General features: G+C 46.8%; 1 protein-coding gene across 1 annotated transcript in view; it reads left to right on the top strand.

The window, feature by feature from the left end:
- LOC137621597 (BOS complex subunit NCLN) overlaps nt 1–23450 on the top strand; it is a 101873-nt gene that overhangs the window by 49238 nt on the left and 29185 nt on the right. Inside the window, exons 3-5 of the mRNA XM_068352009.1 lie at nt 3669–3813; nt 4044–4138; nt 19108–19191. Of these exons, the coding sequence (XP_068208110.1) occupies nt 3669–3813; nt 4044–4138; nt 19108–19191 (324 nt within the window). The remainder of the gene's footprint in view (nt 1–3668; nt 3814–4043; nt 4139–19107; nt 19192–23450) is intronic.

Below are 23450 nucleotides of genomic sequence, written 5' to 3' on the forward strand. Positions count from 1 at the left end.
TACAAGGAGGAGTCGAAGAGGCAGGCTATGCATCTTCAGATGTCTCTCTTGCTAGAAAAAAAGGCAATAGAGAGGGTGCGGGACTTATAATCACCAGAATTTTACAACCGCTTATTCCTGGTTCCCAAGAACTCGGGGGGATGGAGACCAGTCCTGGACGTAAGTATCCTCAACAACTACGTTCAGAAGTCAAAGTTCTCTATGGAGACTCAGAAGACTGTGCTTGCAGCAGTAAGGAAAGGCGACTGGATGGTCTCATTAGACCTTCAGGATGCTTACTTTCATGTCCCGATCCATCCAAGTTGCAAGCGTTACCTGAGGTTCATGTACAGGAAGGAGGTCTTCCAGTTTCGGGCCTAGTGTTTCGGCCTCGGCACCGCCCCTATAGTCTTCACAAAGATCATGTTGAATGTGGCGAGTATGCTCCATTCAAGAGGCATCAGAGCCTCCTTGTACCTGGACTATTGGCTCCTAAGAGCTTCCTCTTTCAATTGCTGACTGGAGGATCTGCGTCTGACATCGAGTCTGTCAGAAGAGCTAGGACTTCTTGTGAACTCAGAGAAGTCCCAATTGATTCCATCCCAGAAGATTCTCTATTTAGGGATGGAGATTCGGAGTCTGGCTTTTCAGGCTTTTCCGTCACCTGCAAGGATACAGCTAGCTCTCCTAAAACTTTGTGCTTTTCTAAAGAAAAACGTCTATTCAGTAAGAGAGTGGATGAGTCTCCTGGGAACCCTCTCTTCACTAGAACAGTTTGTGTCTCTGGGAAGACTAAACCTACGGCCCCTTTAATTCCATCTCAATTTCCATGGGGACAAAGAGGACAGCCTCGACAAGGAAAGCATTCCCCTCACGGAACCGATAAGAAAGGGCCTTTAGTGGTGGAACAACCTAAGCATACTTCAGGAAGGTCTCTCGTTGGAGCAAAAGAGCCCAGACCTTGTGTTGTTTTCCGACGCTTCAGACTCTGGGTGGGGAGCAACACTGGGAAAGTCAGAGATCTCAGGTCTGTGGACAAGGGAACAAGGGAGCCTCCACATAATCAAAAGGAGCTGTTAGCAGTCCTGTTGGCTCTCAAAGGTTTCGAGAAGTTAGTGCTAAACAAAGTAGTACAAGTCAATGCCGACAACACCACAGCATTGGCATACATAGCAAAACAAGGCGGGACTCACTCGAGGTCACTTTACGAAATAAAAAGGACTCTTCTCGTGTGGGCAAAAGAAAGAAAGGTATCCTTGTTTACAAGATTCATACAGGGAGAGAAGAACGTGATGGCAGACAACCTCAGCAGGAGGAATCAAGTTCTTCCCACGGAGTGGACGTTGCATCTGGATGTATGCGAGAAACTGGCAGATTTGGGGTCGTCCACTCCTAGACCTGTTCGTGACCTCAAAAACGAAAAGGCTGGAGACATATTGCTCACCAGTTCCGGACCTCGAAGCGACACACGTAAACGCGTTCCTGATGGATTGGTCTCACCTGGATGTGTACGCGTTCCCACCATTCAAAGTGCTGTACAAGGTGTTACAAAAGTTTGTGTCTCACGAGGGAACCAGGTTGACTCTAGTAGCTCCCTTCTGGCTGTCAAGAGGTTGGTTCACAGAGGTACTGGAATGGATGGTGTACATTCCAAGAAGCCTGCCATTGAGAATAGATCTTCTCAAACAACCTCACTTTGCAAGAAACCATCTAAACCTCTAAGCTCTACGTCTGACTGCCTTCAGACTATCGAAAAACTCGCAAGATCTAGAGGATTTTTGAAGGAGACAGCCAAGGCTATCGCTAGAGCAAGGAATATTTCTACCATCAAGGTTTATCAGTCCAAGTGGGAGGTTTTTAGAGAGTGGTGTAGAGCTAATTCAGTTTCTTCATCCAGTACCTCTGTACCACAAATTGCCGATTTCTTCTTAGAGCTTAGAAGAGAGCACAACTTTTCCTCCTTGACCATCAAGGGGTACAGGAGTATGCTGGCAGCTGTCTTCAGACACAGGAATTTAGATCTCTCAAATAATAAAGACCTTCAAGATCTTCACAGATCTTTTGAAACTTCTAAGAAGCGTCAACAGGAATCACCAGCCTGGAATTTAGATGTTTTAAAATTCCTCATGAGTGACAGATTCGAGCCTTTACACTCTGCTTCTTTTAAAGATCTGACTTTGAAGACTTTTCTTAGTAAGTCTGGCAACAGCTAAGAGAATCAGTGAAGTTCACGCTTTTAGCAAGAATATTGGCTTCAGAAACGGGAAAGCCATATGCTCCTTGCAACTTGGATTTCTGGCCAAAAACAAACGACCTTCTCATCCATGGCCTAAATCTTTCAAGATTGCTAACCTCGATGATAAAGTTGGTGAAGAGTTGGAGAAAGTTTTGTGTCCTGTTAGAGCACTGAAGTTCTATCTGGACAGAACTAAAGATTTAAGAGGAAATTCAGAGGCTCTTTGGTGCGCAGTCAGGTAGCCTGCGTTACCTTTGTCTATAAACGCCCTATCTTTTTTTGTAAAACTTTTAATTAGAGAGGCTCACACACACTGTGGTGAGGCAGACCTTAAGCTGCTAAAAGTAAAGATTCATGAAGTTAGAGCTGTGGCATCTTCTGTAGCTTTTAAAAAAAATTGTTCTCTGCAAAGCATCATGGATGCAATCTTTTGGAGGAGTAAATCTGTATTCTCCTCGCATTACTTGAAACGTGTCCAGACTCTATGAGGACTGCTACTCTTTGGGACCATTCATAGCAGCGAATGCAGTAGTAGGTGAAGGATCTACCACTACGTTCCCCTAATCCCTAGTACCCTTTTTCTTCTCTTGGAACTTGTATATATTTTTATGGTTGTATGTGGAGATAGGTCGACAGTCTTCCACAATCTTTGATTTAGTCAGGTGGTCATTTCGTTCCTTGAGAGCACCCGGAGCAAGGGTATTAGTTGAGGTTCTGTCAGCATAGAGGTTATTACCCGTTTGACAGCTCCTAGAGATCTTCAGCCCCCTGGGTGGACCGCTGGATCTCATAAGGATAGCAGGCATAATGAGGCAGAGAATCATTGAAGTCAGCTTCCTTAACTGGTATGAACCCTTAAGCTTGTTTTAATTAACTCTTAAGTAATATTCCAACAATGTTGCTGTCTCTAACCCTCCACCAAGGGTGTCAATCAGCTATTTTTATATAACCAGCGGGTAAGTTTAATGTTTAAAAATATTTTCATAATAAAATAAATTTTTGAACATACTGTACTTACCCGCTGGTTATATAACTTTTATTCCCACCCTCATCCCTTGTAGAGACCTATGGGCATGGAAGATCTGGTGAAGTATGGAATGGTTCGGCCTATCTCCCGTGAGGGCGCTAGTGTACACCTGGCAATTCTATCTGCGATTGCCGCAAGTTTTTGAAATTCTGCTGGATGTCAGAGACTAAAGCTATTTTTATATGACCAGCGGGTAAGTATTTTCAAAAATTTATTTTATTATAAAAATATCATATCTTTAAATGATTGTTGTAATGTACAGTACTGTACTTTTAGTTGCTTAGTATTGTTTTGAGTGAATAATAATTTTGTGTCAGGTTTTAGGCCAGATCCTTAATGATATACTTTAGTTGAAGTTTTCCATAATTTGGTAAGCAATTTAACAATAATGATAATTTTCCTTTGTTTTTATTTGAATCTTTTAAGTTGGTTCATGATGTTGAAGAGGCAATGCTGGAAAGTGATACACAGATTGCCGTGTATTTAGCCTTCGAGACAAAAGAGCTCTCGGAGATCTATGAAGCTGTTAGGACCTCAACAAATACAGATTCAGCTTCATCTGCTGCAGCAGGTTAGTGGTGTGTGGTAATATCCTTTGTATTTTTAATAGTCTTTTAGGACATTTCAATATTCAATGGTAGAGAACTCTCCTATATTATCTTTTTATATCGAATAATAGTTTTCCTTTGTTGAATAAATCTATACTGTATGCTTGTATGAGAAAAACATAAGGACTATTCATATTGGTACAGCTCTGAGGAAGTACAGGCTAACTTCAATTTTATCTCTTTACTTTCCCAGCAATGATGAGCTCACTCTCGTCTGACGGGTACCAAATTGTTGTGGGAGGAAGTCAGTCCAAGCTGATCTCTGATATGTCCATGGCAAATGTGCAGGTACTGTGCCTTATATAGTGTAAGACGTCTTACTTAACAGCAACATGTTAGGATGAATTTACCATCGAGTTGTTTTGGTTTGTCAGTACCTGTGTAACGTGGCATGAATGAAAAAGTAAAGCTATTAAAAACTAGACTGACTTATCTTTTCAAGGATGATAAATCATGCAGACTTGTGAAGAACAGTAATTTTTTTTTTGTAATTTTTGCAATGTATTTCTACGGATAGTTCAAGTTAGGTAACAAATACTTCATTATTTTAAACATAAGACTTACCTAGTAGTTATATATATAGTTATATATATAGCTTACGTCTCTGGCGTCACGGCAGAAAATTCAAAACTCGTGCCAATCGCTGATTGGATAGCCAGGTGTACTACCAGTGCGCCCTAGTGAGGTACCTCGGAACCATCCCCTGTTCCCTCATATTTTCTCTGCGGCCGCAAGCGGCAACATAATTTGATTTTTCACTTGCTGTAACCTGTGTTTGTTCCGTAACCGAAATACAAACCACGCTATTTACAAAGGGTATTACTTTTAGCGCAGCTGAAATGACGAGCCAATAGTTTTTAACGAGGGTTAATTACCCCCGCGCTAGTTAGCGGGGGGTGGGGAAGGGTAGCTTGCTACCCCTCCCCCCTCCACACACCGGTGACTTGCTTCACTTCACTTTTGGCTCGGCGGTGATCAGACGTGTCTGCTCATCGCCTTCGTGACAGCCTTTAATTTTCTGCTTTTTCTTTTCAGCGTGTGTGTTGGTTGGAAGTTGACCTTCAGTTATTTTCTTTACTATGCGTACATGCCCTGGAGTTGCCGGCCGTCCTTGTGGGACTTTCATGTCGGACGTTAATACGGATCCACACACCCTCTGCCCTCAATGTCGGGGCCGACGGTGTGACCAGGATAACGTGCCGTGAGTGCAGGGAGTGGTCTGCCTCCCAGTGGGAGAGGTTTGGCCGTCGGCGTAAGAAGAAGTCCAAGAGAGACCGTTCTCCTCCGGGGTTAGCCTTGAAGGAGGAAGGTTCTCGGGACTCTTCTTCCGCCGCCCAAACCTCCTCCGAAGCTCCCCCTCGGCCGCCTCCTAAGGAGAGTCGTCCGAGTGGGAGCTCAGGCCCTTGTTCTGTTTCCCTACCTTCGGTGGGGGGAGAGGGCGTCGCCTCCCATAGCGAGGCGGTTCCCCCTCCTCCTCCGGGGGAGGTTATTGATAATGCCTTATCCAGTGATGATCTTTTACAGATTTGGTCGTCCCTGGGGCTTAAGGGCTTGCCCTCCAGGGTCGCTCTTATTGACCTTGTCTCGTTGGGGGCCGCTGTTAAGCAGTCGCCGGTGGTAGCAGAGGTAGACCCTCTGTCTATTGTCGACGTCGTGGTGACAGAGGCCTCCGACGTGGCTGGGCCTTCCGCCGCAGGTGCTGTTGCTGGTGATGGTGCTCAAGGCTCTCCTCCTCCTTCCGTACATCCTTCGAAGGGGGAAGTGAGTCCTTCGGTCTCGACTGCTGCTCAGCTTCCTTCTGAGGGAAGTGTTTTGACGGAGACTCCCCTTCGGAGGACCGATGGTCCCGACGATCTCCCCCGAGGCCGCCTCCGCCGTAAGGCTCACCGCCCTCTACGCCACAAGGGCCTCCCTTCCCCTTACAGGGGGACTAAGAGACGCCTTTTTGGGTCTTCGTCCTCCGGGGGGGTCTCTCCTCGTCAGCCTCAACCTACTGCTCCGCCCTCCTTGAACCTCTCTGCAGACCGCTCACCATCTGGAGAACTCGTCACCCGACGGGCAACGGTCCCTTCGGGGCTAAGGGATTCTTCCCTTACGCGAGCAGTGCTAGCGCACAAGCGCTCTCCTGCTCGCCAGCGCTCTCCTGCTCGCCAGCGCTCACCTGTTAGCCAGCGATCTCCTGCTCGCCAGCGCTCTCCTGCTCGTCGACGATCTCTTGCTCGCCGACGCTCACCTGCTCGTCGGCTCTCTCCTGATGTTCGCCCCCCTCGCCAGCGCTCTCCTGCTCGTCAGCTCTCTTCCGAGCGTCAGCGCTCATTTGAGGACCATCGCCCTGCGGTCTCTGACCACCCTTTAGTTCCTGCTGAACTCCCTGCTCACCATCTGCCTGGTCCTGTGGCTACGCAACATCGTGCTGCGCGTGTGTCAGAAACACATGTTCGCCTACGCACCAGCGATCTTCCCGTTCCTGCTCGTGAACGCGCTGCACCACCTGTCCTCTCACAGGACACGCGTCGAACTTCTGCTCGCCAGCGATCACCTACGCGCCAGCGATTACCTCCTCGCCAGCGTTCACCTGCTTGCCAGCGCGCACAGGCGATCTTAGTATCGCCTATTCAACAGCGACAACTAGCGCGCCGACGTTCGCCAACGCTCCTGAAGGAACATGGTTCGCCAGCTTCTAGCTCGCCATCGCGCGATCGCCCGCCTGCACATGCCGCTCGCCATCGCTCGCCATTGCACGATCGCCCTCCTGCGCATGCTGCTCGCCATCGCACGACCCTGCACGATCGCCCGCTTACGCATGCTGCTCCTCATCGCACAACCCTGAACGATCGCCCTCCTGCGGATGCTGATCACCATCGCACCCCATCACGCGATCATTCACCTGAGCATGCTGCTCGCCATCGCTTGCCCCTGCACGATCGCCCGCTTACGCATGCTGCTCCTCATCGCACAACCCTGAACGATCGCCCTCCTGCGAATGCTGATCACCATCGCACCCTATCACGCGATCATTCACCTGCGCATGCTGCTCGCCATCGCTTACCATTACGCGGTCATTCACCTGCGCATGCTGCTCACCATCGCACACCAGTGCGTCGACATTCCACATCGCGCCATCGCCAACTTGAGCGACTGCACTCACCAGCTCGTCATCGATCGCCTGTGGATGTACATCGCCAGCGATCTTCCTCACCTACGCGGCAGCACGATCCCTCGCCGTCGCGCCAACGCTTGCTTTCGTCGCCTCGGACACATGTTCATTTACCTGCCCACCCTCGCGCCCACTCGCCTGCGCGCCCGCGCGATCGCTCGCCTGCGCGCCCGCGCGATCGCTCGCCTGCGCGCCCGCGCGATCGCTCGCCTGCGCGCCCGCGCGATCGCTCGCCTGCGCGCCCGCGCGATCGCTCGCCTGCGCGATCGCTCGCCTGCGCGCCCGCGCGATCGCTCGCCTGCGCGCCCGCGCGATCGCTCGCCTGCGCGCCCGCGCGACCGCTCGCCTGTGCGCCCGCGCGATCATCCACCTGCGCGCCCGCGCGATCGCTCGCCTGCGCTCCCGCGCGATCGCTCGCCTGCGCTCCCGCGCGACCATTCGCCCTCGCGCGACCATTCGCCCTCGCGCGACCATTCGCCCTCGCGCGACCATCGTTCGCGGCGAATTCCACAGCCGGTGGTAGCAGCAGGGACGTGTGCTCCTAGACGGCACTCGGGATCACCTCCATCCAAGCACAGGTTGGTATTGCAGGACGAAGACAGGTCAGTACAGCATTCTTCCCCACCTTCTTTTCAGGCAGGTACCGTCGTGTCCACTCCAAAGGATTGCCCGATCCCTTTCTCTTTAGCGAGGATTTCGGACTCTGTGTCCTTGGAGCAGCAGACTTGGTTTGGTCCGCTGGCACGGGCGTTAGTGAGGGTTATGAAACCAGCACTCGCCGGCCAGGGTAACAAACCAGCGGCTGTCTCTCCTACGCTGAAGAGAAAGAGAGGAGTGGACTTCGTGGTGACTTCCCCTAGGGCGAAGTTGGTTCCCAAGAGGTCGGTCTCGAAGGTCCCTTCTCCTGCACGAGTACTCTCTCCTTCTCCCGTGGACGAGGCCTTTCCGTCCTCAGGTGAGTCCAGTGGGGCGGTAGTCTTCCCCTCGGCACCAGGGGTGGAGACTTCGCTTCAGGCAGGAGAATCGTCTCGTGAGGAAGGGGCCCCTCGAACCTCGTTGTTGGGATCCTGTATCCCTCCCAGGAGGGAACCCAAGGATTCCAAGACCGTCCCTAAATCCTCTGCAAGGATTCGTCAGGAACCCACGACTACCCAGGGGAATGTCCACGTATCACCCCAGGAAGAGATTCCTGGGGCAGGAGACTTAGCTGCCAGCCCGCAGGGAGGAGAACAGCAAGAGTCGGAACATGCCTTCTGGCAGGTCCTAAGCCTGATAAGGACACTTAACAGACTTACGGATCCAGTCATCGCCCCCCGTGAAGGCAAAGACACGATTCTGGATGAAGTGTTTGACGTTCGGAAGGCCCCTAAGACCAGTGCAGCTCTGCCCTGGTCTCGGGGGCTGAAGAGTGCCAGAGCTAGGGCCAACGCTCAGCTCACACTTCTTGCCTCCTCCAGTCGTTCCATTGCCGGGAACAAGCTCATCCCTCCTCCTCGCCTTCAGCAGAGGAGGTATTTCGAGATCCTGGGTGAGCACAACCTCGCTCTTCCTCTCCATCACTCTGTGGAGGAGCTGGCGAAGGGAGTTCCCCTGGAGAAACACTCTGCCCGGCAGGTGTCATTCTCGGCGGCAGAGATCCTTAACCACGAGAAGGTCGCTAAGTGTGCCATGCAGGCCACTTCGTGGCTGGACTTCTGGCTAGGATCTCTGGGCATCCTATTGCGATCGGAGGACTTGTCCAAGGAGACCAATAGGAAGGCCCTAGAGACCTTCTTGCTCTCGGGCACCCGCTCCATCGAGTTTTTGGCGCACCAGGTTACCACCCTGTGGGCCAACTCGGTGTTGAAGCGTCGCGATGCTGTGTCTGAGAGATTCCATCCGAAGGTCCCCGCCGTAGATGTGTGTAGGCTCCGACATGCTTCCCTTCTGGGGGAGAGCCTGTTTGAGCCTCAAGACTTGGAGCGAACGGCTGAGAGGTGGAGGAAATCCAGCACGGACTCCCTCCTCCACAGGGCCCTTACAACTCGGCCCTATAAGCCTCCAGCCCCGCCACAACAGCAGCAACAGCCTCGTAAGGCTCCCAAACAGGCACCGGCAGCTAAGAAAGTGGTGTCTAAGCCCCAGCCCTTTCCAGCCAAGGTCAAGAGGGGCGGTAAGTCCTCCAGGGGAGCTCCTATGCCATGGGATCGGCAAAGGGGCTGGCCCTTCAGGCCGAAGTCGAGACCATGTTCGAGAAGGGTGCTCTCCAGGAGGTCGTGGACGGCTCCCCAGGCTTCTTCAGTCGACTCTTTCTTGTAAAGAAGGCTACTGGAGGCTGGAGACCCGTCATCGATCTCTCAGCTCTGAACAGGTTTGTCAAACAAACCCGGTTCAGCATGGCGACAGCAGACACGGTCAGACTTGCGGTGAGACCACAAGACTTCATGTGTACACTGGATCTAAAGGACGCGTACTTCCAGATCCCAATCCATCAGTCTTCCAGGAAGTACCTGAGATTCTGCCTAGACAACAAGATCTACCAGTTCAAGGTGCTGTGTTTCGGTCTCTCCACAGCTCCCCAGGTGTTCACCAGAGTGTTCACCCTGATTTCATCTTGGGCGCACAGGAACGGCATTCGTCTCCTTCGTTACCTAGACGATTGGCTGATCCTAGCAGACTCGGAGTCGACCCTTCTTCGGCACCGAGACAGGCTTCTGGATCTTTGCCAGGATCTGGGGATCGTGGTAAACCTCGAGAAGTCCTCTCTGCAGCCGTCCCAACGACTGGTTTATCTAGGCATGCTAATAGACACCAATCTCCACAAAGCCTTTCCATCAGACGACCGGATAGCAAGGCTGAGGAGGGTGGCGGAGCCTTTCCTCAGGCGAAAAGAACTCCCCGCCCAATCGTGGTTGCGTCTCTTATGCCACCTATCCTCCCTGGCCCGTCTGGTTCCAAACAGCCGCCTCAGGATGAGATCCCTTCAATGGCGGCTCAAGTCCCGGTGGAATCAAGGATCCGATTCCCCGGACATTCTGATCCCAATGGAGTCTCTGGAACAGACGGACTTGCGGTGGTGGCTGGCCGACGAGAACCTGCGGAAGGGAGTGAGTCTTCTCGTCCTCCCCCCGGAATTGACTCTGTTTTCGGACGCGTCAAAAGAAGGGTAGGGGGCGCACGTTCTGAACCAGAGGGCCTCAGGCCTTTGGTCAGAATCAGAAAAGTGCCCACACATCAACCTGCTAGAATTGAAGGCCGTCTTTCTGGCTCTTCAGCAGTTCCAACGGTCCCTGGCGGGTCACTCCGTGGTGGTGATGAGCGACAACACCACGGTAGTGGCTTATATCAACAAGCAGGGAGGCACTTTTTTGCAACAGCTATCCCATCTTGCAGTAGAGACTCTGAGGTGGACCGAAACCCACTCGATAACACTATCAGCTCGCTTCATTCCTGGCAAGAGGAATGTGCTCGCCGACAGTCTGAGCAGGGCTTCGCAGATAGTGAGTACCGAGTGGTCTTTGGATCCTCAGATAGCCAACAAAGTCCTGACTTTGTGGGGTTCCCCGACGGTGGACTTGTTCGCGACAGCCTTGAACTTCAAGCTGCCCCTGTACTGCTCACCAGTCTCGGACCCCAAGGCACTCTGGCAAGATGCTTTCCAGCAACGGTGGGACAACATCGACGTGTACGCCTTCCCACCATTCTGTCTGATGAGAAGGGTGCTCAACAGGACCAGACTATCGGTCAACTGTTCCATGACTCTAGTAGCTCCGCTATGGCATCACGCGGAATGGTTTCCGGACCTTCTGCAACTCCTGACGGAACTCCCAAGGGAGCTTCCTCCACGACACGAGCTTCTCAGACAACCCCACTCCGGTGCCCCTCACAGGGCCGTAGCGTCGCTTCGGCTTCACGCCTGGAGACTATCCAGCGTCTCCTCGCGGAGAGAGGCTTTTCGCAACAGGTTGCGGAGAGAATGTCTCGGCACCTGCGAAGGTCCTCTGAGGGAGTCTACCAAGCGAAGTGGAGAGTCTTTTGTGGTTGGTGTCGTGGAAGGGGTATCTCTCCACTCGATGCCACTATTCCAGCAATAGCAGACTTCCTCGTGTATCTGCGAGAAGAAATGCGCCTTTCTGTGTCGGCGGTGAAAGGCTATCGCTCAGCCTTAAGCTTGATCTTCAGATTGAAGGGCGTGGATATTTCTTCGTCGCTAGAACTCTCTTTACTCATACGTAGCTATGAGCTTACCTGCCCCCAGTCGGAAGTGAGACCCCCTCCTTGGAACGTGGTTCGAGTCCTCAGGTCTCTCAAGAGACCTCCCTTCGAGCCATTACGCCAGGCCTCCGATCGCCACCTGTCTTGGAAGACGGCTTTCCTACTCGCCTTGGCCTCGGCCAAGCGAGTTAGTGAACTTCATGGTCTCTCGTACGACATCGCCCATTCAAGGGGATGGGGGGAGGTAACGTTCAGGTTCTTCCCTGAGTTTGTGGCCAAGACTCAGAATCCTGGAGTGCCGGATCCTCAGTTCGACTCTTTCAGGATCGCGAGTCTCCGTTCTGTAACAAACGACCCAGACCAGCTGCTACTATGCCCAGTGAGGTGTCTGAGGTACTACTTGAAGAGAATGGCTGCAGTCCGTCCTCATGTGCGAGCTTTGTTTGTGAGCACAGGCAGGACAAAGAGGAGGGTCACCAGGAACACCATCTCAGCTTGGATTCGAAGGGTTATCCACCATGCCCTGAATCCTGACCCTCCTCCGTCATGTCGCCCTCGGGCCCACGATGTCAGGGGTATTGCTACATCCCTGGCCTTCAAGAGAAACTTCTCTGTGACGCAGGTACTTCAAGCTGGGGTCTGGAAGCGTCAAACGACCTTCACAGCCCACTACCTGCAAGACGTGACCCACAGGAGCCTCGATACGTTCTCTATCGGCCCTGTGGTGGCTGCACAACAGCTGGTCTAACCTCAGGCTCCTTTTTGGACAAGTAGCAGTAGGTTGAGGGCATTGTTACCCGGTCTTAGTCTGCGTGAATGAAAGAGTATGTCTGACCCTTACTTCTTTCTTCATTCTCCCCTCTCTTGGGGAAGCAGCATCCGGGTCCTCGCATAGCTGACCTCGACCTCTGCAGGTGACCCATGCTTCTTTGTGCTCCTAGTATTAAGCTTAATACTGTTGCGTCTCCCATACCCTGACGAGGTGGTATGGGGAACGTCCTATCCTAGAATTCCTATCTGAAGGTCTCAAGGTCAACTTCATAGGACGAGTCACACTCTCCTCCTCACACTGCTTATGTAGGCCACTCGTTACTAGCGATGCTAGGAACCTGTGAGGTACAGGGGCTCCCTATCTCTAGTGCTGCTCACTGAGGGATCGAGCCCCCGGGCAAGCCGAAGTCAGTAAGGCTGGGGACTTTCCACCCTTCCTAAGGGGTAAGTCACCCTCTGTAAATAGCGTGGTTTGTATTTCGGTTACGGAACAAATGACAAATTCGAAGATAATTTGTATTTTTCCTAACCATACAAACCTTAGCTATTTACACATATGTGCCCGCCATCCCTGACCCCCAAGTCAAGTCCTACCTCTAAGTGAAGTGAAGCAAGTCACCGGTGTGTGGAGGGGGGAGGGGTAGCAAGCTACCCTTCCCCACCCCCCGCTAACTAGCGCGGGGGTAATTAACCCTCGTTAAAAACTATTGGCTCGTCATTTCAGCTGCGCTAAAAGTAATACCCTTTGTAAATAGCTAAGGTTTGTATGGTTAGGAAAAATACAAATTATCTTCGAATTTGTCATATTACAATTATCTTGGTGATGTACAATTTACTTTTAGCCTTCGCTGGTTGGGTTTTTTTTACTGAGTGTTAGTGCTTTAACTACTGTAAAACTAATGAACCTACTTTTTTAAACATGATGGCGGTAGGTAAACACTTTGCCAACTCTGACATCACAATCTTATGACGTAATCCACGTAGTATGACTTGCATTTTCATTTCTAGTTACGCTATGCAGTTCTCAATCAATCGATATAGTATCAAAAATTACTTTGTATCGTTATTTATGAAAAGTAAATTCTACTTAAAACCCAAAGTATTTAAGTTCTTTTAATGTAAAATTTTTAAGAAAATACTTGTCCTTTTAGTATTCATTCTTTAATTCATCGATCTATTTTTAAAGATTAAATAGAACTAGCGTATTGTTAATTTTGCGATGCGTAGTTCTCATGACAATCGATGCAGTCCCAACATGTCTTGGTATCGTTGTTTATTTTCTTTTCGATATTGGGAATTCTAGTATTAGTCGTACTGTATATTCATATATATGTTCCAATTGTAAAGTGTAGCAAATCACTATTTTTGGGAACCCTTAAGATTTAAGAGTTGTTTACATTTATATATATACGTTATTGCTATATCTGTTCTTTTTAATCATAACAAATCACTGTTTTTGGGAACTCTTAAGAATTAAGGGTTGATTACATATATTTATATGTTAGTCCTATATCTGTTCATTTTAATCATATAACATACAGCTTTCCCGGTAGTTTTATGTGGCAGGACTAATTATGGTCTTTTTTGTAAGAGTTTAAAAGTGCAAGTTTCAGTGCTAAATTAGTGCAGTGAATTTGTTCGGCACAGTGGACGTCATTATCCTAGCCTTAGACCTCTTCCATGCTCCCCAACCCCTGGGAGAAGGAATGTCGATCGGCGAAGGGAAACGAGAGGTGTTAGCTCCCAAGCAGATGTCCTCTCGAGCGTCCCTGTTGACATTCTCAGAATGCTCGCCCTTGCCATGGGAAAGTCAAAGAGCGTTGGACGTCAAGCTACTAACGCTGCTTTTAGTCTTGCATTGCATCACATATGCTGATAATAGCAATACTGTAAGTCATAGATATTCGCTGATAATAGCAATGCTTACGAACCAACATAGACACGGTTTTTGTCCCAGAGCGCCAGTCGGCCTTGAGAACCCTCTGATCGGAAGTCATTAAACCGAACGCGCCGAGCGTCGTAATGAAGATCATTTTGCTAGAGCGCTCGGCGCCTCGTCTTTCAGGACACTAGGTGTCACGTCTCTCAGGACGCTCGACGCCACGTCTTTCAGGACGCTCGGCGCCTCGTATTTCAGGACGCTCGGCTCTTCGTCTTTAAGGACCCTCAGCGCCTCGTATTTCAGGACGCTCGGCGCCACGCCTTACAAGATTTTTGTCAGAGGAAGACATTGGTGATCACTTTTCTCCTGTTGAATTATTTTAAACATAAGACTTACCTGGTAATTATATATAACTACCAGGTATGTATGTTCAAAAATTTATTTTATAATGAAAATAACATTTTGAGATTATCAGAAGGAGAAGATCCTAAGTCCTTTCATCCTTCAGTTGATTAAGAAACTCGTGAAAGTTTCCAAATTATTTTGTGCCTGTTGCTCCACGTTCACCACCCTCTGAATTTACATGTGGTCATCAATGGAGCTTTAAGGATGATGGGAGACTGGATGGAGTCTCAGAAGGACCAAGGAAAGGCAGCTTTCTTTTTTCCTCTGAATAAACTGGCCTCTAGATCTTGTATCTGGTACGAGATTATTATTATTATTTTTTCTAGCCAAGCTACAACACTAGTTGGAAAAGCAAGATGCTATAAGCCCAAGGGCTCCAATAGGGAAAAAATAGCTCGGTGATTAAAGGAAATAAGGAAATAAATAAATGATGAGAATAAATTAAAAATAAATCATTCTAAAAATAGTGACGTCAAAACAGATATGTCCTATATAAAATGTCATATATGAACTATAAAAAGACTCAAGTCAGCCTGGTCACAGGGCGAAGCAGAGTCTGACTACTTTCGCCTTCTGGCACTAGAGCCAGACTACGCAACTTCTGGTAATCTTGGGAGAAGAGGGGAGCATACCTTTAGTCAGTACATCTTCTGAAGGAAGATTACTATTTCCTTTTATAGGGAAACCTCCTTTAGTTTTAGCTGTAATAGATCTCTCTCCCAGATCTAGAGGAGTCTAAGAGGCAGGCTATGCAATCAAACTTTTCTGAGGTTTGTTCACAAGGAGGAAGGGGGGAAGAATGTGTCAGTTTCGGGCCGTGTGTTTTGGTCTCAGCTCCGCCCCTCTAATGTTCACGAAACTTATGCTAAATGTAGCAGAATACTACCCTCTAGAGGCATCAAAGCCTCCCTGTATCTGGATGATTGGCTTCTCAGAGCTCATTCTTTCGATCTTCATGAAGGATCTTCAGATAATGTTGAACCTATCTGAAGAATTGGGTCTTCCTGTCAACAAGAGGAGTCTCTTCTGACACCAGGACGCTCAGCGTGACGTCTTATAGGATGTTTGGCGTCTTACTCTGTTGGCCACTCGGCGCCACGTCTTACAGGACGCTCTGCGCCACACCTTCCAGGACGCTCGACTCCACGTCTTACAGGACGTTCGGCGCCACGTCTTACAGGACGTTCGGCGCCTCGTCTTTCAGGACGCTCGACATCGAAGATCTAGCATGAGGCATGAAATCGAACAGGAGAACATCGGACTTCGTGATGACACTAGTTACGATCTCTTTGATCACGGACGTTTTTATCGAGCGTCTAGCCTTAGAGCAACGCAGCGACAGAGATGGTGATCTGGGTTCCCTTGACGCCAGAAGTCAGGACCTTAAGGAGATGTATCCTGATAAACACAACGTCACTACTTCCGTTAGATCTTCTGACTCCATCACAAAAGATACTTTATTCAAGGATGGTGATTCAGAGTCAATTTTTTCGGGCTTTTATGTCTCCCCTTAGAACGGAGCAAGTCGTCTTGAAACTGCAATCTTTTCTAAAGATACAGAAGTTTTCTGCGAGGAAGTGGATGAGTATGTTGGGAACCCTCTCCTCGTTGGGATGGGGTTTTTTCCCTGGGAAGGCTGAATCTTTCTTTGTGACCATTGATATGTCACTGTTCATCCTAGTTTTCCTGGACCAGGGTTCATTTCCTGGTCAGTCAGAAGCTAGAAGCTATTGTCCTTGTGTGATTTTTCTTCGTCCTCTCCGATTCAACCTCAATCATTTTGGGACAAGGAGAGGATCTAGAGTTGGTATGCATCCCTTTTCAGATGCCATAGGAAGTTGCCTTCATTGGTGGAACGATCCGGTCAAACTTCCAGAAGGTCATTCCTTTGAATGGAGGAACTCAGACCTTGTGTTGTGTCCCGGACAGTTGGAAGCTTCGGAACTATGGACAGAGGATCAGAAGAGCTTCCTCATCATACAAGGAACTGTTGACAGTCCAGTTGACAATCAAAAAACTTTGAAGGGTCAGTTTGGACAAAGTGGTGTACTGTAGGTCAATGCATATAACACGTTTTTCCTCCGTTCTATGTCCTTTACAAGGTGATACAAAGTTTGTGTCACACGAAGGGACCAGGTGACTCTAGTGGCCTTCTTTTGGTCCTCAAGAGGATGGTTCACAGAGATACTGGAATGGATGATGGACTCTCCTAGAAGCCTTCCATTAAGAGTAGATTTACTCAAACAACCTCTCTTGGAAAGGTACCTTTCTAGTCGACCAGCTCTTCATCTAACTACCTTTAGTCTATCGAAAACTCACAGGAGCTAGAGATTTTCGAAGGAGGCAGCTAGGGCTTTTACAAGGCAATAAGGACTTCTACCATCATGATTTATCAATCCAAGTTGGAGGTTTTGGAGAATGGTGCAGAGTTAACTCTGTTCAGATTGCTGACTTCCTGTTGAACCTTCGAAGGAAGCTCATTTGCTCATCCTCTTCCATCAAGGGATACAGGAGTGTGTTAGTGACTGTAGTCAGGCACAGTATCTTGGACCTTTCAAATGATAAAGTCCTACAGGTACTTCTCAAATCGTTTGAAACATCGAAACAACCAGGATTCACTAGCTTGGATTCTGGATATTGTCCTGAAGTTCCTTATGCGAGACAGGCTTGAGCTCTTGCATTCTTCTTCATTTAAGGACCTCATGATGAAAACTCTATTTTTGTTAGTCTTACGACAGCTAAAAGAGTCAGTGAATACATGCGTTTAGTAAAAACGTTGGCTTTCGAGATAACGAAGCTATCTGCTCATTGCAGTTAGGCTTCCTCGCCAAGAATGACCGCTCTTCTCATCCTTGACCCAAGGCTTTTGAGTGATGTGGTTGGTTAGGAGTTGGAGAGAGTCCTGTGTCCAGTAAGAGCCCTGAAGTTCTACCTGGGCAGAATGTAAGAGTTGCGAGGCAAGTCGAAAGCTCTTTGGTGCTCGATCAAGAAGCCCTCGTTACAAGATGTCAAGAATGTCCTTTCATTCTTCATCAGACTCTTATAAGAGAGGCTCATACGCATTACAGTGAGACTGGCCTCAAGTTTTTAAAGGTCAAGATGCATGAAGTTAGTGCTGTAACAACTTCAGTGGCCTTCAAGCAGAATAGATTGTGGCAGCGCATTATGGACACAACCTTTTGGAGGAGTAAATCTTTGTTCACCTCACACTATTTGAAATGTGTCCAGACTCTTTATGAGGACTGCTACACTCTGGGACCATTCGTAACAGTGAGTGCAGTAGTGGGGGAAGGATCCACCACTACGTTCCCATAATCCCAATATCTTTTTCTTTTCTTGGAACTTTTATATTTTTATGGTTGTTTTTGGAGATTGCGACAGTCTCCCACAATCATTGATTTTAGTCAGGTGGTCAATTTGTTCCTTGAGAGCACCCGGAACAAGAGTATTGGAAGAGGTCCAGTCACATAGAGGTTTTTAGACCGGTTTGACAGCTCTTAGAGGTCTTCAGCCCCCTGGATGGATCGCTGGATCTCATAAGGAAAGCGGACATAATGAAAGAATTCATTGAAGTCAGCTTCCTTATCAGGTACGAACCCTTAAGTTTGTTTATTAACTCTTAAGTAAAAAAATTCCAACTATATTGGCTGTCTCTAACCCTCCACCAAAGGTGTTAATCAGCTATATATATAACTACCAGGTAAGTCTTATGTTTAAAAATGTTATTTTCATTATAAAATAAATTTTTGAACATACTTACCTGGTAGTTATATATGATTAAATTTCCACCCTCCTCCCCTCTAGAGACTAGAGGCATAGAAGATATGAGGGAACAGGGAATGGTTCCGAGGTACCTCGCTAGGGCGCACATGTAGTACACCTGGCTATCCAATTGGCGATTGGCACGAGTTTTGAATTTTCTGCCGTGACGTCAGAGACGTAAGCAATATATATAACTGCAGTATATATATAACTACCAGGTAAGTACAGGTATGTTCAAAAATTTACTTTATAATGAAAATAACATTTTGAATGTTTAGAAAATTTTGCGATGAAAGTGACCACTTTTTTTTTTTCTTTGAAGCCATAAGATTAGGTTATTAGAACTGATATGATACCAGTGTGTTTATACTGTATATTGTACCTTTTTCTAAAGTTTTATGGTCAGCATCAGAAACAGGTCACGGAATCGTTATAGAACAAGGGCAGTATCATTTACTCTTCTTTAATTTAGCGCCCAACCCATATCAACTTGTTGATGGTTACTCTCAGGGGAGTCTGCTATCATTTGAGTTATCATGACAACATCCTGTAGAGTGCAAAATAGTATTAAGCTGTAACTGGGATTTTTAATTGTGGGAAGGTCTGTATTTTACAGGCATTCAATTTCTCTGGTTATTTTTATTTAGTAAACTAAGCATATCAGTAGATAAGAATAAGGGTTTGTTACAGTAATTAAATTATTTTTTCTTAGTGTTTTTACTATTATCATGTAAAGGTGATGTGTGTATACCTTTTATTTGTTTGTTTAAATATGGTAATACTTTACTGCACTCAACAGCCATAGTTTCTCTTCATGGTACCGTAGTACAGAGAGGATTTGAATTTACATCAGCTGCTATTTGCCATTGCTCATCCATATCACTTGGCTTTTTAATTGTAAAATTACCTTGCAGCTGATACTAGCAGCATTTGCTAGTTAATAAAAGAATTAATTTAACTGTAAATTATGCTCATAAGGTTGATTATTCCTATTATATTGTTATGATTTGTAATTTACAATGTTTAGTAAGTGGTAATTTACTAATTCCTCTTATTTGTTTCTTATAGTTCTGCATTCTCTTGTAGGGAAAACTGAGTGGCTATGGCATCGAAGAGCAGCTGCCAACAATTGCAATTGTTGCCCATTATGATGCATTTGGAGCTGCCCCAGTAAGTTGAAATTTATCTTTTAAGCTTGAATGAAAAAATCCTGTACTGTAATGATTGTATTGAGATCTCAAGAATTGAAGTTTGGTGACCAAATTGAGATGCAAAATATTGATATTGAGGGAAGTATGATTTCAGCTTGGCTGAAACTCGGCTTTTAAAATTTTAATGAGGTATGCCGGCAGTTACTGGCGGGTGGTGGGGAAGTTAGGTCTTTTGATTGAAGAGCTTAGATCTTTTCTCATTTGTAAGAATTGTCTTTACTCAGGAGATTAGAGCAGTCTTGCTTGTCAAAAGAACTCGGCCCACTTTCATGGGATGTAATCAGTCCTTAGTTCCCTTGAAAAAGGGGCCCCGTTACAATCCACTTCGACAAGTGTTGGCACGAGTACCTCTCTCTCTCTTGAGTAGGTGAAACTTCATTGTATTTCTAATGTTATATCTCAATCTGGGGAACTGAGAACAGTCTCTTTCACCTACGTTCCAGAGATTGTGGCAAAAAACCCAGAACTCTGCCGCCGAGGATGACATGTTTTAGTCTTTTGTTTATTTCCTCCAATTGGGATGCGACTAACTCCTAATTTTCTTCTTTGGTCTATGAGGGCACTTAGATGCTACTTGAAAAGAACCCAATCCTTCAGGCTGCGAATTCAAAATATGTTTATTAGTGCAGGCAGGAATAAAAGGATGATTTGAAAAACATAATTTCCTTCTTGCTTCATGAAACCATCAAGAAGGCATATCCCCAAGCATCAGAAGATCCTTTAGATGCAGTTCTGGCACAGCCCATTGAAGTCAGAGAAAATGGCTCGACACTAGAAGGTTCCAGGAGTTCCCTTTCCTGTGGATGTTTGTAGTTCTTTCCATTACTATGATACTGAAATGTCAGTGGGCTGTGAACTGATTTTTGATATACAGTATGTAAACATTTATCTCAAATTTGTAGGATAAAGGCCGATTCACACGACCCGTTTTCTTTCCGACAGGCTGGCTGTCGGTTAACCGGCGTCTAGCTTTCTTACGTGTATTCAAATGCAACTGTTCACACGACCCGTTAGGCAGACGGCGGCCCTCGGACGTCAGCCGTCCGAGTCGGCCCGGCTTTCTTTCCAAGAAACCTCGTCCGGTTTGACGGCCGTTAGCCATCTGTCGCAACCAACGGGTGGATGATGTTTTGTGTGAATAAGGACCTGTATCGTACCCGTTCGTTTTGTGGCTTACAACCCCGACTTTTCCTCATAGTATAGAGTCATAGAAATTAGTTATTTTGATGTTTACACCATGTATGAAAGGTTAATTGAACCTTTTCAAGGGTATGAGGAGATGTTTGACATGGCAAACAAGATGTATAGAAATAATTTACACAAATAAAAGATATGGAAAATGACTGGAGAGGCATTAAATAAAACAGGTGAATTTATCATAATTTTAATATTCTTGGTGTGTGCATAAAGTATAATGAAATTGCATAACCTATTTTATCAACACAGTTATCAACCAACATCCTATAGTGTCAAAATTATCGTAATTTACTCGATGTTCACGTGACAGATTCTAAGTATACAATGAAAACCGCGCGCTGGTAAACGGATACGGAACGCCTCGTGTGAATGTACAACATTTTGACGGAGGTTAGCCACCACCCAGCCTGTCGGAAAGAAAACGGGTCGTGTGAATCGGCCTTAAATCTGTCACTGTCTTACTAGACATCATTGCATTATGACCTTACATTTCAAGAAATTATTAATATATATTTTGAAGACCTGGATGTATACAATAGTAATACAGTGATACCTCGGTAGTCGAACGACTCTATACTCGAACAATTCGGAGTTCGACCAAAATTTTCGAGAAATTTTTGCTGCGGTGCTCGACCAAAAATTCGGTACTCGACCAGCCGAACACGTGACGACCGCATGGGCTTTGTGATGATCGCGCCATCTCGGCCACTCTCGCTTGTTCGGGAAGCATCAGTTCTCTCGAGAGCGTCACTCAGACAACGCGCGATCAGCATTCGTTGTGATTTAGTGATTTTCAGTGCTTTTAATTGCTTTTTTAGCTTTCATAATGAGTCCCAAGAAAGTAATGAGTGTTAAGGGGAAGGAGAAGAGGAAAACAGTGCGAACAACGATCGAGTTGAAGAAGGAAATTATAGCGAAATATGAGAATGGTGTACGAGTGTCCGATTTAGCGGTAGAATACGGAATGGCGAAGTCGACCATTTCTACGTTTTTAAAGCATAAAGAAATGATTAAGAAGGCGAATGTTGCAACGGGAGTTACGGCGGTAACTAAGCAAAGGCCACAAGTGATTGAGGAGATGGAAAAGTTGCTTTTAATATTTATTAAAGAAAAACAGTTGGCCGGGGAAAGTGTTAGTGAAGCGTTCATTTGTGAAAAAGCGTTGCATATCTATGAAGAATTAGTGAAGAAAAGTCCGAGTACCAGTGAAAGTGATTCATTTACATTTAAAGCGAGCAGGGGTTGGTTTGAAAAGTTTCGTAATAGAACAGGTATTCATCGTGTTACTAGGCATGGGGAGGCAGCTAGTTCGGATCAAATTGCAGCCGATAAATACGTGGGGGAATTCGATCGGTACATAAATGAACAAAATTTGATCGCACAACAAGTCTTTAATTGTGATGAGACTGGGTTATTTTGGAAGAAAATGCCAGCCAATACGTACATTACCAAGGACGAGACGAAGATGCCAGGTCACAAGCCAATGAAAGATAGGCTAACATTGTTGCTGTGTGCAAATGCAAGTGGCGATTGCAAGATCAAACCCTTGTTAGTGTACCACTCGGACAACCCCCGGGTGTTCAAACGAAATAATATTTGTAAAAGTGCACTACCAGTTATGTGGCGCTCGAACACTAAATCTTGGGTCACAAGACAATTCTTTACTGAGTGGATAAACGAAGTGTTTGCCCCCCAGGTTAAGGCTTACCTCATTGAAAAGAGCTTGCCAATGAAATGTCTTCTGGTTATGGACAATGCTCCTGCACATCCTCCAGGTCTCGAGGATGACTTGAAAGAAGAATACAGCTTTATCAAAATCAAATTCTTGCCCCCCAATACTACTCCCATACTCCAGCCCATGGACCAACAGGTCATTTCAAACTTCAAAAAACTCTATACCAAGGCCCTTTTCAGAAAGTGTTTTGAAGTGACCAGTGACACGAAGTTGACCCTAAAGGAATTCTGGAAGGAACACTTCAGCATCCTCAACTCTGTTAACATGATTGACCAAGCTTGGCGAGGTGTGACCTATAGGACATTGAACTCTGCCTGGCGTAAGCTGTGGCCATCATGTGTCACAGAGAGGGAGTTTGAAGGTTTCCAACCAGAGGCGGGTCCAAGCACTGCTACCCCTGTAATTTCTGATGACACTGATGTCGTTGAGGAAATTGTTGTCATGGGCAGGAGTTTGGGGCTTGAGGTCGACAAGGATGATATTGATGAGCTTGTAGAAAGCCATTCTACCGAGTTGACTGTGGAGGAATTGTTGCACCTGCAACAACAACAGCAGCAGGATCTGATTGTGGAGCAGGAATCTTCAGAAGAGGATGAGGTAAGGGAGGATGTTCCAAGTTCTCTCATCAATGAAATTTGTTCCAAGTGGGCAGATGTGCAGGCTTTTGCTGAAAAATACCACCCAGAAATTGCAGTAGCAAACCGGGCAGTGCATATGTTTAATGATAGTGTCATGTATCATTTTCGAAGAATACTGCAGAGGAGGAAGAAACAATTAACAATAGACCAGTTTTTCACAAAAGAAAAGAAAGCTGCTACATCAAAGCCTGTTTCTCCTCCAAAGAAGAGACAAAGAAGAGAAGAAACCCCTGAAATAGATCTGCCCACCCTTTCATTGGAGAGAGAAACAACTCCTGAAGGAGAACTACCCCGCCACATCATGGAAGGGGACTCTCCTTCCAAGCAGTAACCTCCCCCTTCCATCCTCTCCACATCCATCCCTGTATGCCATCGAACCGCTGCTCAAAGGTATGTTCACTACAGTACAGAAAATGGTTTAAAATTGTTTTATTTTAGTACAGTAAATGGTTTAAAATTGTTTTATAGGATTTTCTGACCAATTTCATACACATTTAGATAATTATTGTTGTTTAGGTACACGTTTTATTAATATTTTGGGCCTGTTCGAGTGCTTGGGAACGGAATAGAATATATACCATTATTTCTTATGGGGAAAAAAAATTCGGTACTCGAACAAATCGGAGGTCGAACACGGATCTCGAACGG

Source organism: Palaemon carinicauda, chromosome 28 (genome assembly GCF_036898095.1).
Source record: "Palaemon carinicauda isolate YSFRI2023 chromosome 28, ASM3689809v2, whole genome shotgun sequence".
NCBI classification, from domain to species: Eukaryota; Metazoa; Arthropoda; class Malacostraca; order Decapoda; family Palaemonidae; genus Palaemon; species Palaemon carinicauda.